General features: G+C 41.5%; 1 protein-coding gene across 3 annotated transcripts in view; it reads right to left on the bottom strand.

Moving 5' to 3' along the window:
* The window catches only part of npas2 (neuronal PAS domain protein 2), a 42,898-nt gene that overhangs the window by 7,809 nt on the left and 13,397 nt on the right, over positions 1-21,692 (bottom strand). For all 3 annotated transcript variants that reach the window (XM_053485644.1, XM_053485643.1, XM_053485645.1), the window contains 9 exons: positions 11,203-11,541; positions 11,038-11,094; positions 10,337-10,491; positions 7,935-8,026; positions 7,005-7,094; positions 4,599-4,722; positions 4,003-4,116; positions 2,796-2,914; positions 2,608-2,690 (listed from right to left, as the gene is read on the bottom strand). In XM_053485644.1, coding sequence (XP_053341619.1) covers positions 2,608-2,690; positions 2,796-2,914; positions 4,003-4,116; positions 4,599-4,722; positions 7,005-7,094; positions 7,935-8,026; positions 10,337-10,491; positions 11,038-11,094; positions 11,203-11,258 — 890 coding nt within the window. In that variant the 5' untranslated portion in view covers positions 11,259-11,541. The remainder of the gene's footprint in view (positions 1-2,607; positions 2,691-2,795; positions 2,915-4,002; positions 4,117-4,598; positions 4,723-7,004; positions 7,095-7,934; positions 8,027-10,336; positions 10,492-11,037; positions 11,095-11,202; positions 11,542-21,692) is intronic.

Here is a 21,692-nt window from a genome sequence, read left to right as displayed (position 1 = left end):
CAAACCTGGATATCGACATTATCTACTGAGGACATTAATAGCTAAGCTAACTAGTTAGCTAAGATGGAACTCTTAAAAACTGATTAGAAAATGGACCTGCAGTACGATTCTATAGAACTGTTGAACTTTGTATATAATTTGGACTTAATTCTGCAGAATTCTATATACACCAAAGAAAGAAAGAAAGAAACTATCGCTTGCTGTTGCTTGGAAATGTGTCCGTGTTGGAACTTATACCCAGTTCTACAGAACTCTACAGACCTGCAATATGACTCTGTAGCTCTTTTGCTTTAATATGCCTTTTTTATATACTGACTTTTTAGTGTTATTTTTTAAAAAGGGTTCAGAATTTCTGCTTTGAAAAAAGATCTATGGAATGTTTATCTGTTCTATACAAACAATCCTCTATTGAAGTTCTGCTTCAAAATGCATGCTCTATAGAATTTCTACTCAGTTCTACAGAACTCTATAGACCAGCAATGAGACTGTAGAACTTCTGCTTGGAGATGTAATCTCTGTAGCATTTTTGCTCAGTTCTGTAGAACTCCAAAGACCTGCAAGATCACTCTATAGCTCTACTTTATAGATATATTGCTTGAATTCTTTTTACTAAATTTTATAGAACTCTATAGACTTGCAATATCACTCTGTAGATCCTCTGCTACAACACCAACGTTTTACAGCTCGGTTCCCGTCGAACTCTGGGGACTTTCTGAGAAGACGTGCATGCTCTGGTCAACTTTCACTTTGTTTATAGAATGTTTTATTTTATACAAAATCTCAGGAGGTGATTGGAATTCTCTTATTTCTGCACTGCTATAAAATCTTAAATTGAGACGAAAGCTCTTCTTGTGCTTGCCAAGAATTTTTAGAATTCGTAGCTTGGTATTTGTTTCTCTTTAAAATCTGTATCGTGCAACATATGTTTTCCAGGAGCTGGCGGGAAGCCTTTGGCAGCGCTTGCACGCCTACAGGCGTGTTTAGATTAATTGGCGGTTAGCCTGCGTCCATTTCTTTGCTCGAGCGAGTATTTTTACACCCAGTCCTTTCAAGCTGTGTTGTTTACATTTGGCCTGTCATTATCCCCTGATGCTGTTGATGACGGTTCAAAAAAAGTTCACCCTGATTGAGTATTTTAAATTGAAAGGCGAGGAGATTGTGGAGACAAAACAATTACTTCGTAACCGACGATTCGTAATCATCATGTTGACCGGGACAGACTTTATTAGGGTTCATGTGCGGACTAGTGGTTAGAGTTTGGTGCTTTAACCCCATGTTGCATAAGCCAGGGCACTCGTAGGGCATTTTGACATTGGGCATGACTGATTTGCACCATTATTTTTGCTTTCCATACTTGCGTACACTTGCGTATGCTCTCGCGCGGCTTCCTATTGTATCAGCTATGGCTGTGTAGGTCAAAGGACAGGATGGATGCGTGCTACTGTACATTCACGCTGAGATTTTGGAGGAGACAGACGGCACTGATGACGTCACGTTTACAGTAGAGAGCGATCTACTTTCATTCTCAGTTACGATTGGCTTCCATAAATGATTCGATCCATGCCCAAATACACTGTGTTTTTAAAAATGAACTTCGAAAAAAGAAATTTGAAAACAACTTTAGTGTTGTTCCCAAACCTGGATAAATAGGGTGCGTTGTAGCAGGAAGGGGGTCTGGCAGAAACATTTGCATCACACCCTAATGCATCACATAACTATTTCCATCGAGAAGTTGTAACATTTTTTGTAACATTTTGTAACTTTTTTTGTGTGAAATTAATCTCACACATGTCACATGTAACAGTGTCGTCTCTGTGCCTTTAAATCGCGAGGGGAATCCCAAACACCATTTTGTCTCGGAGCTGTTTTCCACTGTATTGGACTGTAAACTCTGTTTTGTTGAGGATTTTCCGAAATTAGGATTATTCTCCATCAGGACAGCTTTACAGGACGAACATTTTCTATCATTGTGCTTCCGAACTGATAAATTGAAACCGGTGGGACCGACTCATTTCTCCCGCACCTCCACACACACCTACAATATACTGGACTTTAGACATTTTATACATTCACTTACACACTGAAAAATATTGTATCTGGTGCTCTGCAGTGTCTATTTTTTGTACAATACATGTGAGGTACTTCTGTGATTTGTTTGCATTTATGAATGTTCGTAAAAACGTGGTATGTTTGTACCTGTGAAAATTTGTAACTCGAATGTTCATAAGTCGGGGACTACCTGTAACGTAGCAGAAGAGTTTGAGTAGTAACACTCACCGATTTCTTTTGGATTAAAAGTTACTGGAACATGTTCGAAAGTGTTTCCATGACAACAATCAAAATGTCAGAACGTTTTAAAGAGAACATTGGTGTGTTTAACATCTCTGTGCCGCTACCCCACCACAAAAGGGTTACAAAATTACCTGGAATGGAATTGATGAAATTACTGGTTCTATGGGAAATCTGTCAGACAGAAATGTGTCAACTCTTTGGCTCCGTCCACGTATCGGTGGTACGCTTGTCTTTGACACCTGTTACCTGGCAACCCTACTCAAAAAAATATTCAAACTAGGAGTTGTTTAATGAATCAGGAGTCATTTGAGTCACCTGTGGTCTAAAAAGAGGAACTTCCACTCTAGGCTGTGTCTCGATGTGAATTCATCACATGGGTCTTCCACGTTGCACAAGTCCTGTCCCACACACACACACACACACACACAGAGTGTTCAATTTGTACAAACACTTTAATTTTATCTTAGGTGTATCTATGTGTGTGTGTGTGTGTGTGTGGTTACCTTTAGGAACTGTGGTGTGACCAGTCGGACTGTTGCCACTAAACACGTCTGGTCCTCCAGTGAAGTCTGCACTGGACGCGGGAACATCAACTCATAGCTGTTACATGGTGACACAGGCACTGCGGAAAACACACACAACAAAAATTGCAGTTCACATAACATTTAAAACTCATCTTCTTTACTGTTGATCAAGGTCATGGGAAGCCTGGAACTGATCCCAGGGGCACAAGGTGGAGTACAATGCGGGAATTGAACCCTCGACCCTGGAGGTGCAAGGCCACAGTGCTACACACTACACTACAACAAGGCGGTGTATTAGGCCTTGTTCACACGGGCGTTAAAATCGGGCGTCCGGTGAGCGCGGATCAAGCGCCAAGGTTTTTCTACACGTAGGAGTCAGTGAGAGTGTTCACACGGGCCTTGTTGACGTGCGTTTGTCCGGCTGCGCGTTTATAAGGCGTCAAAAAACGTTGCATGCAGCAACGAACACAAGGAAAACGCTTCTAGTGTGTTTTCTTCGCGTTCATTTTACGCTTCGGAGGACCGGATATATCCCATGATTCTACATACAGGAAAAAAAGCTAAATAAAATGTTTAAAAAATAAAGCGTGCGCGAGAAAATTTTCGCATTTTTTCATAAACCACAAAAAAACTTCCTTAAATCCGATGTTGTGCAGTCAGAGGATGAACCCGGTAGCGGCAGCGAAATTTTCTCTCCCTACGTCGCCGTATTACGAGAATTTTTAAAACAAGAAATTTAATGTCTAATATAGCAAAATGGTCCATATAACGACAAGGGCCTTTATATCCAGTTCCTGACACACAGATCAACACACAAACTACAATTTGGGCTGCAGGCTGGCGTTAGACAGAAACAAACGAACGCCATTGTAGAAGTCAATCGAGCGCCACTACAAAACGTAACATAAACGTCTAGGACTTTCAAAGCGTTCGTTTATCCTAAAATTTAACGCCCATGTGAACAAGGTCTTAGACATTTAAAGATTTATATAAATTATTTTTGTTCATTACATAATGCCCTCATAATATTTAAATGATCAGCAATCAGGAATAAATCTGAATCCATAAATATTTCTTTTATTCAAAACAAAAGCAGCAGACAGAGTGAATAAAACTGGTGACATTTAAGAAATGTCCTGGAGGAAGTCCTGTGGATTTAATAGACAGAGAGAGAGAGATTATATACCACTGTTCTGGAGCTTGAAGTCTCCGACAAATTTGACATATTCGTACGTGGGAGCGTCTTTTGGGTCAATGTTCCCTCGGACTAAGTGGCAGCAGAACTCGACATGGGTCTCATCTGAGAGAGAGAGAGAGAGAAAATGTTTACATGTACACGACTGTTTATAGACAATTTAACATTATAATGAAAATATTAATTGATAATGTGATAATGAAGTAGGTTGCAGTTGCAGTGTGTGTATGTGTGTGTGTGCGTGTGTGCATTTGTGGTTGTGTGTGTATTTGTGGTTGTGTGTGCCAGCCAAGGACTTTGATGAGTAATTCATAGAGAAATCCTTCATAACAGAATAAAACAGACATCAAACAGTCCAAAGGTCAGATGAAAAATGCTGGGAGCTTCGCCATGGCAACGGAGAAGGAAACCATCAGCGGACCAGAGAGCAGGACTTTTTTATTAAAATAGCAGGTTAACGTTAATATGAGTTACTGTAGAGATGGAAATGTTGTTATTGGGACATAGTCTGAAGACAAGAAGGACGTCCATGAAATAATGCCTGGGGATACGTGTGTGTGTGTGTGTGTGTGTGTGGGTACACTTACTGCCCTCCAGGTAGTCTGTAGTGATGGAGTCACTCATAAGCAGGTGTGCTGAGAGAAGTTTGTAGACCTCAGCATGTTCACGCTCAGGCAGGAAGTTCAGGATGTTCTGGTCCACCATGTCAGACTGAAACACACGGCAACACAGACATGGTGGTGTAACCGTGCTGTACTTCATTCATGCACACACTCAAGGGGAACAAGTATCCGAAATCGTTTTATTGAGACAACAGAAGGGAGATAAAGACTGCAAATTGAACATCTGTTCTCAATTTCTGGCTTAGATTAAGATTTCCGATTGAACATTCCCAAGCCTGTTGTCTCCCGACTGGAGCGAATAAATAAGTACAGCTGCACAGCTTGCACCGTATTACAGAACAATCTCTCTGCGAAATGTTAGAAGCCCTGCCAGAGCAGTCAATTCGAACCAACTCCCTCAGAAAATATGGCGTGCGTGGGCTGTGCTAACTAAATATAGCCAGCCAAGATATCAGTCTCTTAGTCATCACTCATCCTGAAACATGAGTCATTAAGCACAATCTGCAGAATTATCATCCTTGGTCCAGTTTATTGAAGAAAAAAGAAAGAAAAAAAGCCATCTGATGAATGGTACCTCATGGTCCTTTATCTTTCACGGGACAAAAAACAAGGCTTGAAAATAATGACACTCGCAATACTCTAATTATATGTCATATTGAGCTGATTATTGTGGACAGCGAGAAAGCTCCATTCAGGAGGTGGACTATTCTGGGCAGCATTTTATCTCAAATTAAGAGAGTGGACTTTTTTTAGAGATCCGTAGATGTAGTCTTTGATTCCGTATATGAACTGAAATGACTGCCTTTTATTATTTCTGAGGAGAAATCCAGGCTTCAAAAGCTATTTAATGCACTCTGATATTAGCCAACTAGCTAAAAAATGTTTTTAAAAAAATGTTTTTAAAAAAATGTAAAAATCGAAGAAATCCTGTCAGGTTAGTTCATAGCCGCTAGTTAGCTAAACGTGTATAGATGATAAACGTGTAACATGATAAAAATGTACTAAATCCAATCAGAAATCCTTCCAGGCTAACTTATAGAAGCTACATCGCTAACAGGACAGTTAACGTTCTAAAAAAAAAAAATATATATATATATATATAGGAGTAATTCCATCTCGAATCAACCAGTGGAAGAGAAATTTTAGATTTTTTCACCAATTGTTGGTATTGGCATGAAAAAAAAAATATATATTTTTGTCCCAACGCCCGCTCGTTAAAAAATGGCAGCCATCTTGATTTTTGGCCTTGATGCACTTCAAGACGTGCCACGCCCCCTTTTTGAAACCCCCTTTTCCTAGATAACTCACTTGCTATATGTCATATGGAGATAAAACTGGGTGTATTTATGTAATTTTCTATGTAGATTCAGAATTTGGCTATCTCTTGTGGTTATTGCTGTACACTTGAGTGTCAAATCATAAAATATTGCAGAAATTGATTTTTGATCACTTCTATAAAACAGGGCATAACACACCCATGGTTTTTATTTATTTTCAACATAAGGTGATGTGAAGTAACCCCTACTATTTTGAGTAGCATGTATACATGCAGACCTTGGGTTCTGGGGGGTCGAAAATGTTTTTTCAGAAATATCTCATAACCACAAGAGATAGACAAATTCTGATTGCAGAATCTGAATCTACACGAAAAATTACATAAATACACCCAGTTTTATTTCCATATGACATATAGCAAGTGAGCTATCTAGGAAAAGAGGATTTCAAAAAGGGGCGTGGCACGTCTCGAAGCGCATCGAGGCCAAAAATCAAGATGGCTGCCATTTTTTAAAGAGTGGGAGTTGGGACAAAAAAATTGGGGGGTTTTATTTTCATGCCAATACCAACAATTGGTGAAAAAATCAGCAAAATCTGTGACCATGTGGTGGCACCCAATGGTTGATTTGAGATGGAATCACCCATATATATATATATATATATATATATATATATATATATATATATATATATATATATTATATATATATATAATCTATGATATATAGATATATATATCAGTGATTAAAGGTTAGCTTGTAGCTGCTAATTATTTTACACTGCAGTCAATATTATATCATTTAGCTTATTGTAAACATTGTGAAATTATTTGAAAATTGATGAAATTCTATAAGATATTCTGTCAGTCAGGTTAATTCACAGCAGCCATTTAGCTAACAATACAGAAAATACTAAATCACCTCAGATATCCTGTCAGGTTAGTTCATGTTAGCTAGCTGGTGATAAACACGTTGTACATCTTTGTAAAGACAGACCCAATTACAAAACAAAAGAGCTGGGTTAACACGTGTGTGGATTAAAGTTCAGGGTAATCATGACTTATGTGCTTATGCTCATCATCTCCACTTGACTTACAGGTAAATGTCCAATAAGGGAGGAGACGCTGTCAGAGACATAGATGATGTTCCCGTCCAGCTTGAGCGCAATCAGGAAACCATCCAGTGCCTGATTATGAAAAGAAAAAAATACTGAATAGGTAAAACGTACAGGAACATTATAGTATGTCGATAGCAAATATAACACATTTTCACTGTCACTTCGTTCAGATTGATGCTGCATTGAAAATGCCACATACTGTATGCTAATGCCGGATAATTACATTACACGTCATGTAAATTAGCTGTTTGATTTATCACCCATAAAAAAGAGCTGCGTTTCTGAATCATATGTACCCGTGTAGATGTAACACAATATCAGAACTATATCATATATATATATGTCTTACTATTGCTAGCTTATGATAGCTTAGTTTATGATTCCAAATCTTATCATTTTCAGAAATGGCCTTTAAGCACAAGTCAGTCTCTTTATATAAAGGCATCCGCCAAATAATTAAATCTAAATCCATTGTGGAACGAGTCAGACTGGAATTTACCCTGAATATTGGAAGAAAGGCCTGATAAAAGTGCACGCTCGTGCTGAGGTTTTTTTTTTTTTTTTTTTTAAAGGCTAGGTTATTTCTTACCCTTCTAATAATGCATTTAAAGTTGAGAGCTCGCACACACGTCCTACATTTTCCCTACAGTGACTCACAGACCAGCAGGAGCTATTTTCCTTCACACTTCCTTGTCTGTGATACAATCTAGAGCATCTAAGTCATACGTTCCTCTACAGGACAGGAAGTTGTAGCAATTACAGCTGTCCGTAGCGTTCCTGATAGACGCCCTGCTGGTGCGTTATAATTTCCATGGATATACAGTACAGTTCGTTTGGAACGTCTGCTACATTACGCGAGGTTTAAGGAGTGTATTGGTATTTTGGTGAAACATTCTGCAGGCTCTCTACCTCCAACATCAACTGTGTAAATTCCTCGTTGCTGAGAAAGGAAGGCTTCCAGTCCTGCTGGATCTCACAGGTATCCGTCTGCGCCGTGATCTCTGGGAAAACATCGAAAGGCAGTTTTAAAAAACCAGGAAATTTTTGGAATTCCGGAAGCACACGGGAAAGGGCTTGGTTTAGAGCTGCCCAGCAAGACAGAGCCTGCGGTAGCAATTAAAAAGCTTCACACTGACAATTTTTTCCAACAAAATTCAAGCACTAATTACTTCTGATCACATCAAAACCATGGAAATGTTGCAAGTGTCAGGGTTCTGGAGAGATTCTGGTACTCACTGAGGGCTTTATAATTATCTCAGTGGTTTAGGACCTCCACCTGTGACCGGATGATACCAAGTTCAAGTCCCGAAACATTCTGGTGTAGAGTGGAGTGAGTTTACAGCTTGAGAGTGAATCAATGCCTCTGCTTGTCCTAACATGCAGAAAGCATCTCAAGCATCAACCTTAAAAGTCACGTATTATGCTCTCGCAGAGATGAGTCTTAGAGCTCTCCTAAACGTGTCTGTTAATGTTCCAGCTCAAATACAGCTCAGATCCTGCATGCTGGCTGCTTGAGTTTCTTTCTCTTTCACACCTTTTCCAAACACACTGTTTCAGTGTCTGTAGCTTTAAATGAACTTCCTGCTAACGGCTCCTTTGTGGACTTGCGTTTTCCTAATTAATCAGAAGGCTAGGAAGAGAAACGCACGTGTTCAGGACAGGCATTTCCGACCTTACAGTATTTCTCCATTTCTGATAAACCAAATACGATGGGAAAATGTAAGTGTACTAATTCTTAAAGACGTCCCTGACATTTTGCAATATGCAAAGTAAAAAAAAAAACAAATAAGAGCTGAGAAAGGATAGGTTAGATGTTAGCAATTAGCCATTCCCTGCTAGCCTAGGTTTATTTACTGTAGCTGGTTTAATAATGTTACCCAGAGAACTGCAGATTATGTCTGCTACTACATAATCAATCGTGGATGGGAACAAAAAAATAAGAAAGGCGTACTGACAGTCACACATGTCCTGCAGAGAAACACAGTTTCACGGCTCTTCTTTATAAAACCCAGAAAGACGAATAAAACTCAAGCAACGCGAATCCGAGTGACAACATAGCACTGGTCAAAAAGAAATAAAAAAGAAACAGAATTATACGGAAGTCCTGCCAGCGTGTTTCGACGGAGTAGACTTCAGACTGTGCGTTTGGGTTTTCTGATATTTCATGTGGAACTAAAGTTATCATTCCTTTTTTTCTTTTATAACATGCAAATTTTACTGCTGCTGGAATATGGGACCGACATCACAAAAATGCAGAACATAAGTTAAGTATAATTATTATTATTGTTATTATTATTATTATTATGATTATTACTACTACTATTATTTGGTCATAGAAACAACATAAAAATGGTTCTAGTCATGTTTGTACAGCTGATTAAATGATAATGAAATTCAGTTCGTTATATTGCTGAGGTTGTGCTGAAAAAAAGGGATAAGTCAGAGGACTGTGACTATATCGCACAATCCTGATCCAATATATATTTATTAAAACATTTTAATGCAAAAAGTGGGTTTTTACACGGTACCTGCGCTAACAAATAGTGTCTTTTTTATACACATATGAGTGTTTAGTTCTTAATTTCTTTTACTTGGTCTTACTCTTCACATTTGTGTAGATGGAGGGGAAGGTTTGTAGGTTAGATTTGTGAAATGGGAAATTAACAGAATATGGTGTTATATCTGGGCCCCCGAGTGGTTGGTTGGTTTGATTCCCAGGTGATGCTGTAGCCTTTTGCAGCCAGGGCCTAGAGAGAGCTGATTGGCCGAGCTCTCTCAGTGGGGTGGGATGGGAGGCGTATAGTGCTCTCGCATTAATCACGACTCTACAGCCAGTCAGGGACGTCTGTGAGCTTACAGTACACAAGCGGAAGGAGTGGATAGCGCTGTCCTCCGAGTGTGTAACGCCGCCCCCAACGGTGCGTGAGCAAGCAGTTTAAAAATATGCAGTCAGCTGGCGTCACGTGGTTCGGAGGAAACACGTGATAGGTTTCGGTCGTCCTTGACCTACCGGTGGTAGTAGCCTTAATGTGGGAGCCCCCTAGTGACAGGGAGGAATTGGATATAACTAAATTGGGAAAAAAAATCAGGGGAAAAATCCAATAAAAGGTCATATCTACTTGTTGTTTGTTGTATGTGGTAGACCACTTTGCTGGTAGGTAATGCTGGCCCTCTCCACTGGCTCCCAGTGCAATTATATCTCAGACTTGTGGGAAACACTAAACTGATTTTGCTTAATGGATGCCATTTAACTCCTAAAGAGAGTGTTAAAAGAATCAGCTGAACTCGAATCTCTCCTCTCCTCCTCTGACCTTTCTGTTTTTGCAGGAAGTTGATGGTCCTCTGCAGGATGGTGGACTTGTCCATTTTGCGCGGGTAGCCTTGGCCTTGCAGCATGGTGCACAGCTCCTTAATGAGCACATTGAACTGGTCTCGCCTTTTCTTCTCGGATTTATTCCGGGAGGCCCTGTGCACAAAAAAAAAGCTTTTATTTATTTATTTATTTTTGCCAGCTCTCTTAAATTAATTACAAGAGGTCAGGATATGACGCCGTCCTGAATGGAGACTGAAAATGTACAGCTAAAAAAGACACAGCGGAGAGCTAAATGACCCTAAAGTCCATACACGATGTAAACCATGTGAGATGTCAGGCTTTTGAGGAAGCAGAAGAAGAAGAAAAAAGACGTGTGTGTGTGTGTGTGTGTATTAGTGATGAAGAGAGCAGTTATTATAGCTGAAGATCTGTGTGTCGACCCATTTTTTTCCACAGATGTAGGTCTATGTCACACCTCCGTAACACACTCGTCATCCCTTAGTGTCTTTCTGTGTCTCTGTATAAAGCCCCGGGCTTTCTCACGCTTATTTAATGGCGCTCATCTTTTTTTACAGAAAAAAACACCAAGAAAGAAAGAAAGAAAGAAAGGTGAGAAAATGTTGAGATCTTTTGACATAAGGAGTTTTAGTACGAACGCTTATTACTGCCCATCCGAGGCCCTGTTGGCGTAAACGGTACCTTTTAGCCCTGTCCTTCTCATCTTCGTCAAAAAAATCGTCCACACAGCTGCTGGTTCTGGGAAAAAATAAATAAATAATGATCGCATCATTGGGTAATAACATGATCGTATCAGTATTAGCACTGCTTCATCAGATTAGCTTCATTAGCATAGTGAACACTTACTCCCATTCCCTCCCACTGGACGGACAAAGGACACCAAATTCGGAAAGCTTGTCCATGCTCGCTCCCTCTCCTACGCAGGCCGTCTGTGGAGGCTGTGGGTTCCCATTTGCATCCAGTAAAAGCTGGTACACTTGGCAGACCCTTGGAGCTTTCTGTCCCTCCACCAAACCAGTGATGACTAGCAGGTCGCTCGAGTTGCTTTTCTTGTCCTCACCAGCTGGCTGAGGTCTCCATGCTATCAGTTAGCGGATCATCTGGAAACGGTTGGCTTATGAACGTGGCACTGGGATGCTAACATCTTTGGTGGTCACCTCTTTATGTCCATTGAGTCAGGAGGACCTGAGAAATAAAATAAAATAAAAATGAAAAAAAAAGCGATTGATGTTGAAGATTGATAACCTATACATGAGGGGCGTTCAAGTCAAACCGGGACTTGTGATGAAACTCTTAGATGAAACTCTTAGTACAGTCATGAGACTCTTAGAAGTAAAAAAAAAAAACTTTCTACCTTAATGGTGTCCAGACGCTAGTGAAACCCCGGGATAAGTGCATTAGAGTAGCAAGGAATTATATAGAGAAAGTTTTTTCTCCCTTTTTTATTCCAGGCATTCAAAAGTCCAGCATTGACTTGAACGCCCCTCATGTAAGCAACATGAGACGTCTGTTAAATACACAACATTTCCACTTAAACACTCGAGTCTTTTTGTTAAACATCACACCAATGCAAAAAGTAATCTAATGCTATTCATGAGACCATAAGCGAAGGTTTATCAGGCGCAGAAAACCGAGCTCGGCTCCAAGGCCACCGCGAAAGAGCGGCTAATCGAACTGGAATTGGGTCAACACGAGTGAAAAGAACCCATCAAGACACACTGCTGTGGAGAAGAGCGGCCACTTCAGGCTTTCACTAACTCTTTTTTTCTCATACAAATGCTACAACCGCGTCACTGCCGATCACATCTGAAAAGAGCTTAGCGCGCGCGCGCGTGTGTGTGTGTGTGTGTGTGTGTGTGAAATAAATATGCTCTGCAAAAACCAGACAGAAACCTTTAGATTGGGATTTTAGATTTTTTTAAACACAAATTCTCAAATTTTAGAATCACAATTCCTATTTAATGGCACGAGCATTGTTGCTAGGCAACTGGAAAACATAATATAGACAAAAGAAATAAGCTAGGCTTGAGGAGGAAGACGGAGATAAGTGAGAGGCGTGGATTTGAGGAAAAATATAATGAAGTATGTGAAGTTATTTGACGCTACTAATGAAATGATTTATCCTTGACATGAGCGAGGTGAACGCTTAGCGAGGGCGTAAACATCGACATTTCTACGGTAACATTTATGCTTGAGCCGTAAGAAGTTAATCCCACATGAGAAGTGTATAGGAACTATGATGGGGGGGGGGGGGGGTGATGGGGGGAATTGATACAGTTATAAATCATCATTCTTCTGTGTGCTGATTCACATTCGACTCCAAAATCCATGTTGTTAAAACTATTCTTACATTTATAATAAAGATGAACCGATCGATCGATTGGACATGACCAAAATGACGTCAGAGTAAGTAAGATCAGCCTCAGATCAACGATTCTGTACTGAGCGGAGAACGCATGTTTACAGCCTCGACGCCTCCGATCTGATTTTTTTCATCCCAATCCCACTCAATACACACACACTTAACTCTGTGAGTTAAATTACTGAAAAACCGCGTGAATTGGGAGCCGCTCACAGCGCATGGCCATTGTTAAGTTGAGGTGGCGCAGTCTGAACTATTCACACATTTCCATCCCGTGTGGTACGAGTGAGCTGGGTTTGTTTTGGCGGAGGACAGAGATACGCGCTGCTCAGTAACAATGTGGAAGTTAATTCCGCTAATTGAAGTTAGCGTGTAGTGTTTAAATGCTGCACTTTTAAGGGTTTTAAGTGAGAAAGCTAATGGTATAAAGAACGAGCTACATTTAATTACTCAACTTCAACACAATCAGGAAGAAGTGTAATAGAATTCGGATATTTCTTTATTTCCGTATTTTGGGGGGATTTTCTTTATCGTATCCAATACCCACCCATTATTAAGGCACACCCACATTAAGGCTACTACAACTACCAGTCAGGGAGGGGCGCCGACTATCATGTGTTTCCTCTCGGCTTGCGTTCCCTCATAGACACCTGTGATTGGTGTGAAAGCGCTAAGTGCCTCCCACCTGAGAGAGCTCGGCCAATCAGCTCTCTCCATGCCCTCCACCCTCTCAGCTGCAGGACGGTAAACCATCGCCTGGGATTCGAACTAGCAACCTCCACTTAAATATCGGCACAGAAGTATCGTGATAATATCGTATCAGGGGCGACTGGTGGTTCCCTTCCCTCATATACTGTACACCCGGAGTGGTGTTAATCTGTACAGCGTGACGATCACATGACCCTGCGCTGTCATCCCCATCTGGATTGTTGTTAAGCAGAAATCTTTTTTCCCCCCAAGGTGTTCACCGGAGATAAATTCTGACTAATAACCAGTCGCATATGAAAGCAGCGTCTGATGACGAGGCAGAAACGCTACACCCGCGGGGCGCGGAGTGACCTAGAAAAACCAAGCCTCGAGCACGAGCAGGCCTTTAGATGATAAAAGGAGAGCAGGGAAGAAAGAGAGAAAGAAAAGTAGAATCATAGAAATTAACCAAATTTAAAGAAACACAACGAATTATCGTGCTCATCGTCAGTGTGTATACGCATGTGTGTGTGTGTGTGTGTGTGTGTGTGTGTGTGTTTCTGTGCGTGTGTGTATGCGAGTGTGTGGTCCTGCTTAAACACATAAAAGCGGAGGAAGTCTTGCTGCGATGAATTTCCTCATTAAACGAACATCACGGCTGATAGAAAAGGACACTGACAGCACACACACACACACACACACACACACACACACCCTATGAGTCAGCTTATACCCTTTCTCCAATGAGAAGAACATTAAGGGAAGGATTCTGTAGCATCATATTAAATATACATTAAACACCACACACACACACACACACATCGTTAGTCATGCAGATTCTAGGAGGCGGGGCTATGTGTATGGGCGTGGTTAAGGACCGCACAAGAGCTTGGAGTGTGCTTGCATGTGTTTGTCAGGCGCACCTTTAACACCAGCGTGTTTATTCTGGAGATAAAACGGAAAGCAACGTCTTTATATGAGTAGCCTTGCAAGAGCAAAATCAACACACACACACTTTCGAGAAACAGATGGAGGCAAAAATCTTGCTTTTCAAGCATTAGCGAACCTTCTCCTAATGAGAAACAGCTTGGATCAGAGCTCATTGCCTTTCCCTCCACGGTCAACTCCAGCAGATCGTTATTTAAACCTTTAAACTGCCGGTAAAAATAAAAAAATTGCCGCCTTGCGGTCGACTGAACTCTTTGTGATTTCTGGGTTTCGGTGCTCTTGTGACAATTGAGATGCCGTTTTTTCCTAGTAACTAATACTGTGTGTTTGTGGGTGTGTGTGTGTGTGTGTGTGTGTGTGTGTGTGTTTTGAGTGCTTGAATGACGTTGTGGTTGAACAGAGGCCGAGGTGAGTGTCACAAATCTTTTAAGTTTTATAGCGCATATATATTTACAGCCATAAATGGTCATGCAATACTATAGGGTCCTGAAGTCATACACTGAATGTAAACACACACACACACACACATTTCACGGTATTGAAAGAACATAAACAGAAGACAGAAAGAAATGTGTGTTTGACCTATATTTCAGCCACTCCCATTTACACACACACACACACACACACACACACAGTTTACTCATGTTGTTCCTCGTTAACCCTTTACCTGCCAACAAAAACCAAAGTTAAGAACAATTGTGGAACAAAGCTACCCTCTGTCCTAATAAACTCAATTTATTCATTTTCCTCCCAAATACGACAGAACATGACGCACAGTATGATCCTCTGATCTAAACTCTCACTCTGTCACACCCCAACTTAATAACATAACCAAGCGCGTTCAAGTCAAACCAGGACTTGATGAAATGTGTGCTGAATGAGGGCACAAAAGTGATTGACTTCAAGTCACAGTACGGTGATGAGACTGTGAAAAACATTCAAATGGTGTAAAGATTGCTTTCCAAAGAAGGCAATACATCCATGAATAAAATACATAACAATGCAGTGAACAGTCAGCGAGTGGAACGCCGAATACTTGCAAATCAACAGATGCGGAAGAGACGCATCTGTCACACCATCTGTCACTCAACCGTACACACAATCATTCACTAACACCACTTGCACGCTGCAGGAACTCGGCTGGGAGGTACCGCCACATCCCCCAGTCCTGACCTCGCTCCAAGACGTTTCCACATGATTGGGAAGTTAAAGGGGTTCCTTGCTGGCCGGCGTTTCAGACATGAAGCAGGAGGTCAAATCACCCTCAAACTTTCTAATCTGATGGGGTCCAAGCACTGGGGTAACTGCATTGGTGTAGCAGGCGATGTAAAGGGAGTTTTTACACTTACATCTGCGTTCTGTACAATTGAAAGTCCGATTTTGACTCGACGCCCCAGGTACGTTAGGGCCTTGTCCCAGTAAGATAAAATATGTAGACATTGCATTATAACGCATTAGTCTCTTATCGGAATAAGGGTTAATCAAAAAATAATGCATTAACACAAAAGTTTTTTGCCCCAATAACAAAAAATCAGACTCGTCTTTCGAGTCAATCTCACATTAAGCCTCCTTCCAAACCCTAAAATCAAAAAATTGAGAGCGACCGCTCCACACAAGGCTTTGATTTTCCCACAGCAGCTTCGAATAAAACGTCCTATTTAGCAGGAATGATAGTCGCGTGAGCTGCCTGGCATCAGAACCAGGGCAAAAGATCTGGCAACCTTGTCAGTAAAGCTTTTAATTTCTCTACATTTGGGATCAGGATGTAATCTACTGAAATTCCTAACGGACACCAAGGTTTATGCTGGAGGACAGTAAACACGTTGCCAGTTGTTGTTCAAGTTCAGCTTTATGAGTAGTTCGGTTTTGGTTCAATTTAACTCCGCTGTCTGGGAGCAAAGGGAGAGTGTCCAGACAGGCAAAAATGGGCAGGAAGTTCCACTGTGCTTAGTACAAGCTGTAGAAAAATATCATCTTTCTTCCTCACACACACACACACACACAGTGGTTATACAGTAAGGCAAACATAAGAGTCGGGGTGCGGCTTTTATTTTTAAATAACAGTGGGAATAAATGTAAAAAAATCTTTTTAAAGTTATGCACACACAGAAACTGCATCTGCGTAATCGCACCTGTATCTCAGTCTGGGTTAACTGAAGGAATTTCAGCTTCATTCCTGCCTGCCAAGTGTCAAAGTCAAACGAGTTCTATCTAAATTAAAAGGAAGGAAATATGTCCGGCTCCACCCACAAGGATGTGAGAATAGTAATTATTGTAAATAATGCCTTCACGGAAAAGAAATCTCATGACTATAACTCGTTAAACGAGCCCTTCCAGCTGTTCAGACTGTTTATCATGATGCATTTCATTAGCTCAGATCCTGCCCTCATTCTCTTTCACCTCTTACTTAATCTCTGATCTTTCTTTTGCTTCTGGCCTGATCTCTATTTCTTCTCCAGTCTCTTAATGGCTTCAGAATCAATCAAGTCTTATGACGGCCCAACAAAACAACCGTGCCTTCTGATGACCCAGTAGATTCCACTCTGCCTCTCGATAACCGTATCGACAGAGCCTGCCTCCTAATGACCCTGTGGACCCAGACTGCCTCCTAATGACTCTGTGGACCCAGACTGCCTCCTATTGGCCCTGTGAACCCAGACTGCCTCCTAATGACCCTGTGAACCCAGACTGCCTTCTAATGACCCTGTAGAACCCATTCTGCCTTCTGATGACCCTGTGAACCCAGACTGCCACCTAATGACCCTGTGAACCCAGACTGCCACCTAATGACCCTGTGAACCCAGACTGCCTCCTAATGACCCTGTGGACCCAGGCTGCCTCCTAATGACCGTGTGGACCCAGACTGCCTCCTATTGACCCTGTGAACCCAGACTGGCTCCTAATGCCCCTATGGACCCAGACTGCCACCTAATGACCCTGTGGACCCAGACTGCCACCTAATGACCCTGTGAACCCAGACTGCCTCCTACTGACCCTGTGAACCCAGACTGCCTCCTAATGACCCTGTGAACCCAGGCTGCCTCCTAATGACCCTATGAACCCAAACTGCCTCCTATTGGCCCTGTGGACCCAGACTGCCACCTAATGACCCTGTGGACCCAGACTGCCACCTAATGACCCTGTGAACCCAGACTGCCACCTAATGACCCTGTGGACCCAGACTGCCACCTAATGACCCTGTGAACCCAGACTGCCTCCTACTGACCCTGTGAACCCAGACTGCCTCCTAATGACCCTGTAGAACCCATTCTGCCTCCTGATGACCCTGTGGACCCAGACTGCCTCCTAATGACCCTGTGAACCCAGACTGCCTCCTAATGACCCTGTAAACCCAGGCTGCCTCCTAATGACCGTGTGGACCCAGACTGCCTCCTATTGACCCTGTGAACCCAGGCTGCCTCCTAATGACCCTGTGAACCCAGACTGCCTCCTAATGACCCTGTGAACCCAGACTGCCTCCTAATGACCCTGTGGACCCAGGCTGCCTCATGATGATCCTGGAAACCCAGCCTGCCTCCTGATGATGATGTACACCAGTATGATTTCAGTTGGTTCTGTGTATCTCACCTGCCTCCTGATGACCTTTGAAGGCCACACTGTCCTGGACGGTCTCTCAGGTCTAGTCATCAGCTTTTACAGTTCCTAAATCTAGGTTAAAGAGTCGGGGGTGATCGTGCCATTTAAGCAGCAATCCCTAAACTTTTGACTGACCTGCACCTGTACATCAGACAGGCCCCGCCTCTTCCTATTTTTAAATCTCGCCTTAGGACCTTTTAATACTCTACAGTGTAACAAGGTATTCTGCTTCCTGTTTTAATTTATTGCTCATTTTATACAACGAGGTGGACTTTTTTATTGTTTATTGTTTAAGAAAATGTGGATTCTATTTCATTTTATTTTCTTATTATTGTTTTTCTAGTCTGTTTCCATGTCTGCAGCTATTTTAGGATCGTACAGCACTTTGGTCTACACACAGACTGCCTCATGATGACCCCATAAACCTGACTCGGCCCGATTCTTAATACGCCCAGCCTAACCACTCTAACCTGATCAAAAGCCACGATCCATGACCTGAACCCATCACCCCCCCCCCCTCCGCCACCCCCCATGAAAAAAACCACTGACTGCATTAAAAACAGGCTGCAGCAACTTTCTACTGAATTATGTGAAAAATATGTGGTCGATAAAAAATAAACCTAAAAAAGAAAAAGGAAACCTAAAACCACTTTTGGATATAATAAGCAGACAGCAACTAGCCTGAAGGATCAGGAAAGCCTTTGTCTACTTATTAAACACAGCTTAATGTCACATGGGGTGATGCCTGTTGCTTATGACACACACAGGGATTAGTGGTACAGTGACAGGAGGAATTACTTTCTGACTCACCCATAACACATCACACACACACACACACACACACACACAGGCTCATGCTAAGTAGACAGCAGTGATCCTTTAGCAAGAAACAGGAGATTATGGGACAACAAACGCCAGATCCAGAGACCCAAAGAGATCCAGAAAATCTCCATCACCGGTCCATCGACTGTAACAATAAAGTCTAATATCTGATTTATTCTTTATCTGGGTCTGATGGATAATAATCTCACTGACTGAGGTTCAGACACACAGGAACACTCCGAATTTTACCTTACAGTTTGCGTAGTGATAAACATACAGATGTTTAGTCTCAGTGATTGTGTTGCCTTGACCTGAAGGTCGCCGCGTCAGCACTTCGTCTCTGCAGCGAGAAACACGCTGTACAACAAACTATAGCCGAAGTCCAAGGGCATCATGAGGGGTGTGTGATGAGGCCTTCACACACACACACACACACACACACACACACACTGCACACACTCGCATGTTTGGAATTGGATAACTGGATTTTTCTGCTTGGTTAGAGTAGTATTGGGGACGGGAATGTAGCGTCTAGTAACAGCTTATCATTTCAAATTTATTATCATTTCAAGAGCTTAGACCTTAAAGCCAAACCTTTCAACCTGAAAAAATACACACTCGTGTGACTACTGACAATACCATCCATCCATCCATCCATCCATCCATCTACAAACCTCTGTAGTCCAACCAGGGACCATTTTATCCAATTTCCATTTTACGTGGTAGGACCTCCGGTCAACACTCACACACTCATTCACACACTACGGGCAATAAAACAGGTCTTTGGGCTGTGGAAGGAAACCGAAGAACTCGGAGGAAACCCACCAAGCACAGGGAGAATATGCAAACTCCACACACACACACACACACACACACAGGCAGGAATCAAATCCATACCTGGAGGTGCCAGGCAACAGTGCGAACCATTACATCACTACTGACAATACAGACCTAACGAAAACACACAACGACCAAACTACTGAAAAAGAAAAAGCTTATACTATTATACCTAAAAACAGACAACTCAAAACACACGTGTCGATCTAGGTGTGTGGGTGTGTCAGTACTGAAACCAGTGAACAGGAAAAGTACTGACAATACACATTCAGAAACGCACAGGTACTGGGACACACACAACTGCTGAAAACAAATAAAGTCATACAAATTTATATATATTGAACACAAGTACTAGAAGAAAATACTACTAATAAAGAACACAACTACTGACAACACACACCTACTTAATAAGCCTATTAAAAACACAAGTACTGGAAAGACAACTGTAGATATACATTTGCTGAAAATACACACTTGCTGACAACACACAGACACACACACGGATACGTGCTGACAGAACGACACCTGATGTAAAACATTTCCTGTGCTACAAAAATGACATCACATCGTCACATACTTGCGAAAATAAAACTAGTAAAAAAAACATTGCTCGATTGATGAAAACACAGGAGTACTAAAAACACGCAAGTACTGAAAACAGGGCAACTGACAACTTACTGAAAAAAATAATAATAATAATTGATAACACACAAACACTGACATTTTCACTTGTAATACAAATCTGAAAACACACCTACTGAGCAATGTGTGCACAAACTACTGAAAACACGAACTCGAAAAATACAACTACTGAAAACACACAAGTACTGAACACTCTGGGAAAAGAAAACAGAAAGACACATAATTGCTGAAAAAAAAAACACCTACTGTAAAGACACCCACTGCCAGACAGCAGAATCAGGAACAGGAAAATGCCCAGAGTGAGTGTATTTCTGTTTGCACACACACACACACACACACACACACACACAGCCCTTCTTTACCTGACGCTGTTACACGGGTAAATCGTATTCCCAAGTCTAACCATACTTCAGCCGACATTTTTAATTAACACACAACTGGTCTTAAATAAGCATGCACACAAACACACATACACACCCTGACACACACGTACACACACCCTCTGATGCAAACACAGCCACAAACACAGTGAGAGGAGGAGGAGATGATCACAGACACAGTGATCCTGCTCTCTGCAGAGCAACGCTGCACCGGTCGCTACAGGGAAAGTAGGTCAGCGTGGGGAGCAACACACACTCTCACACACACTCACACACATTATATCAGGTTAGAGAGTGTGCTTATTGCCTGTTCAACGTAACTAAAGGCTTAGCAGGGACCATGTAGACACACACACACACAAACACATAACATCCATACACATCATCTTATGTCACAGAATATATATTTACATCACACACACACACACACACACACACACAGAAAATTCACATCTTAAAGGCACACAACTTGTAAAAAAATCTTGTAAAAATGTTAACCTAAAAACACCTATTAAAACACCTATAAAGAACAACTACCCACAATACACCACTACTAAAGAACACAACTACCCGACAATACACCACTACTAAATAACACAACTACTGACAATACACCACTACTAAAGAACACAACTACTGACAATACACCACTACTAAAGAACACAACTACTGACAAAACACACCTACTAAAGAACACAACCACTGACAAAACACACCTACTAAAGAAAGCAACTACTGACAATACACACCTACTAAAGAACACAAGTACTGACAACACACACCTACTAAAGAACACAACTACTGACAATACACACCTACTAAAGAACACAACTACTGACAACACACACCTACTAAAGAACACAAGTACTGACAACACACACCTACTAAAGAACGCAATTACTGACAATACACCACTACTAAAGAACACAACTACTGACAATACACCACTACTAAAGAACGCAATTACTGACAATACACCACTACTAAAGAACACAACTACTGAAAACACATACCTACTAAAGAAAACAACTACTGACAACACACCACTTAAAAATAGCAAC

The sequence above is a fragment of the Clarias gariepinus genome, chromosome 24, assembly GCF_024256425.1.
Source record: "Clarias gariepinus isolate MV-2021 ecotype Netherlands chromosome 24, CGAR_prim_01v2, whole genome shotgun sequence".
In the NCBI taxonomy this organism is placed as follows: Eukaryota; Metazoa; Chordata; class Actinopteri; order Siluriformes; family Clariidae; genus Clarias; species Clarias gariepinus.
This window is presented reverse-complemented; position numbering and strand designations above follow the sequence as displayed.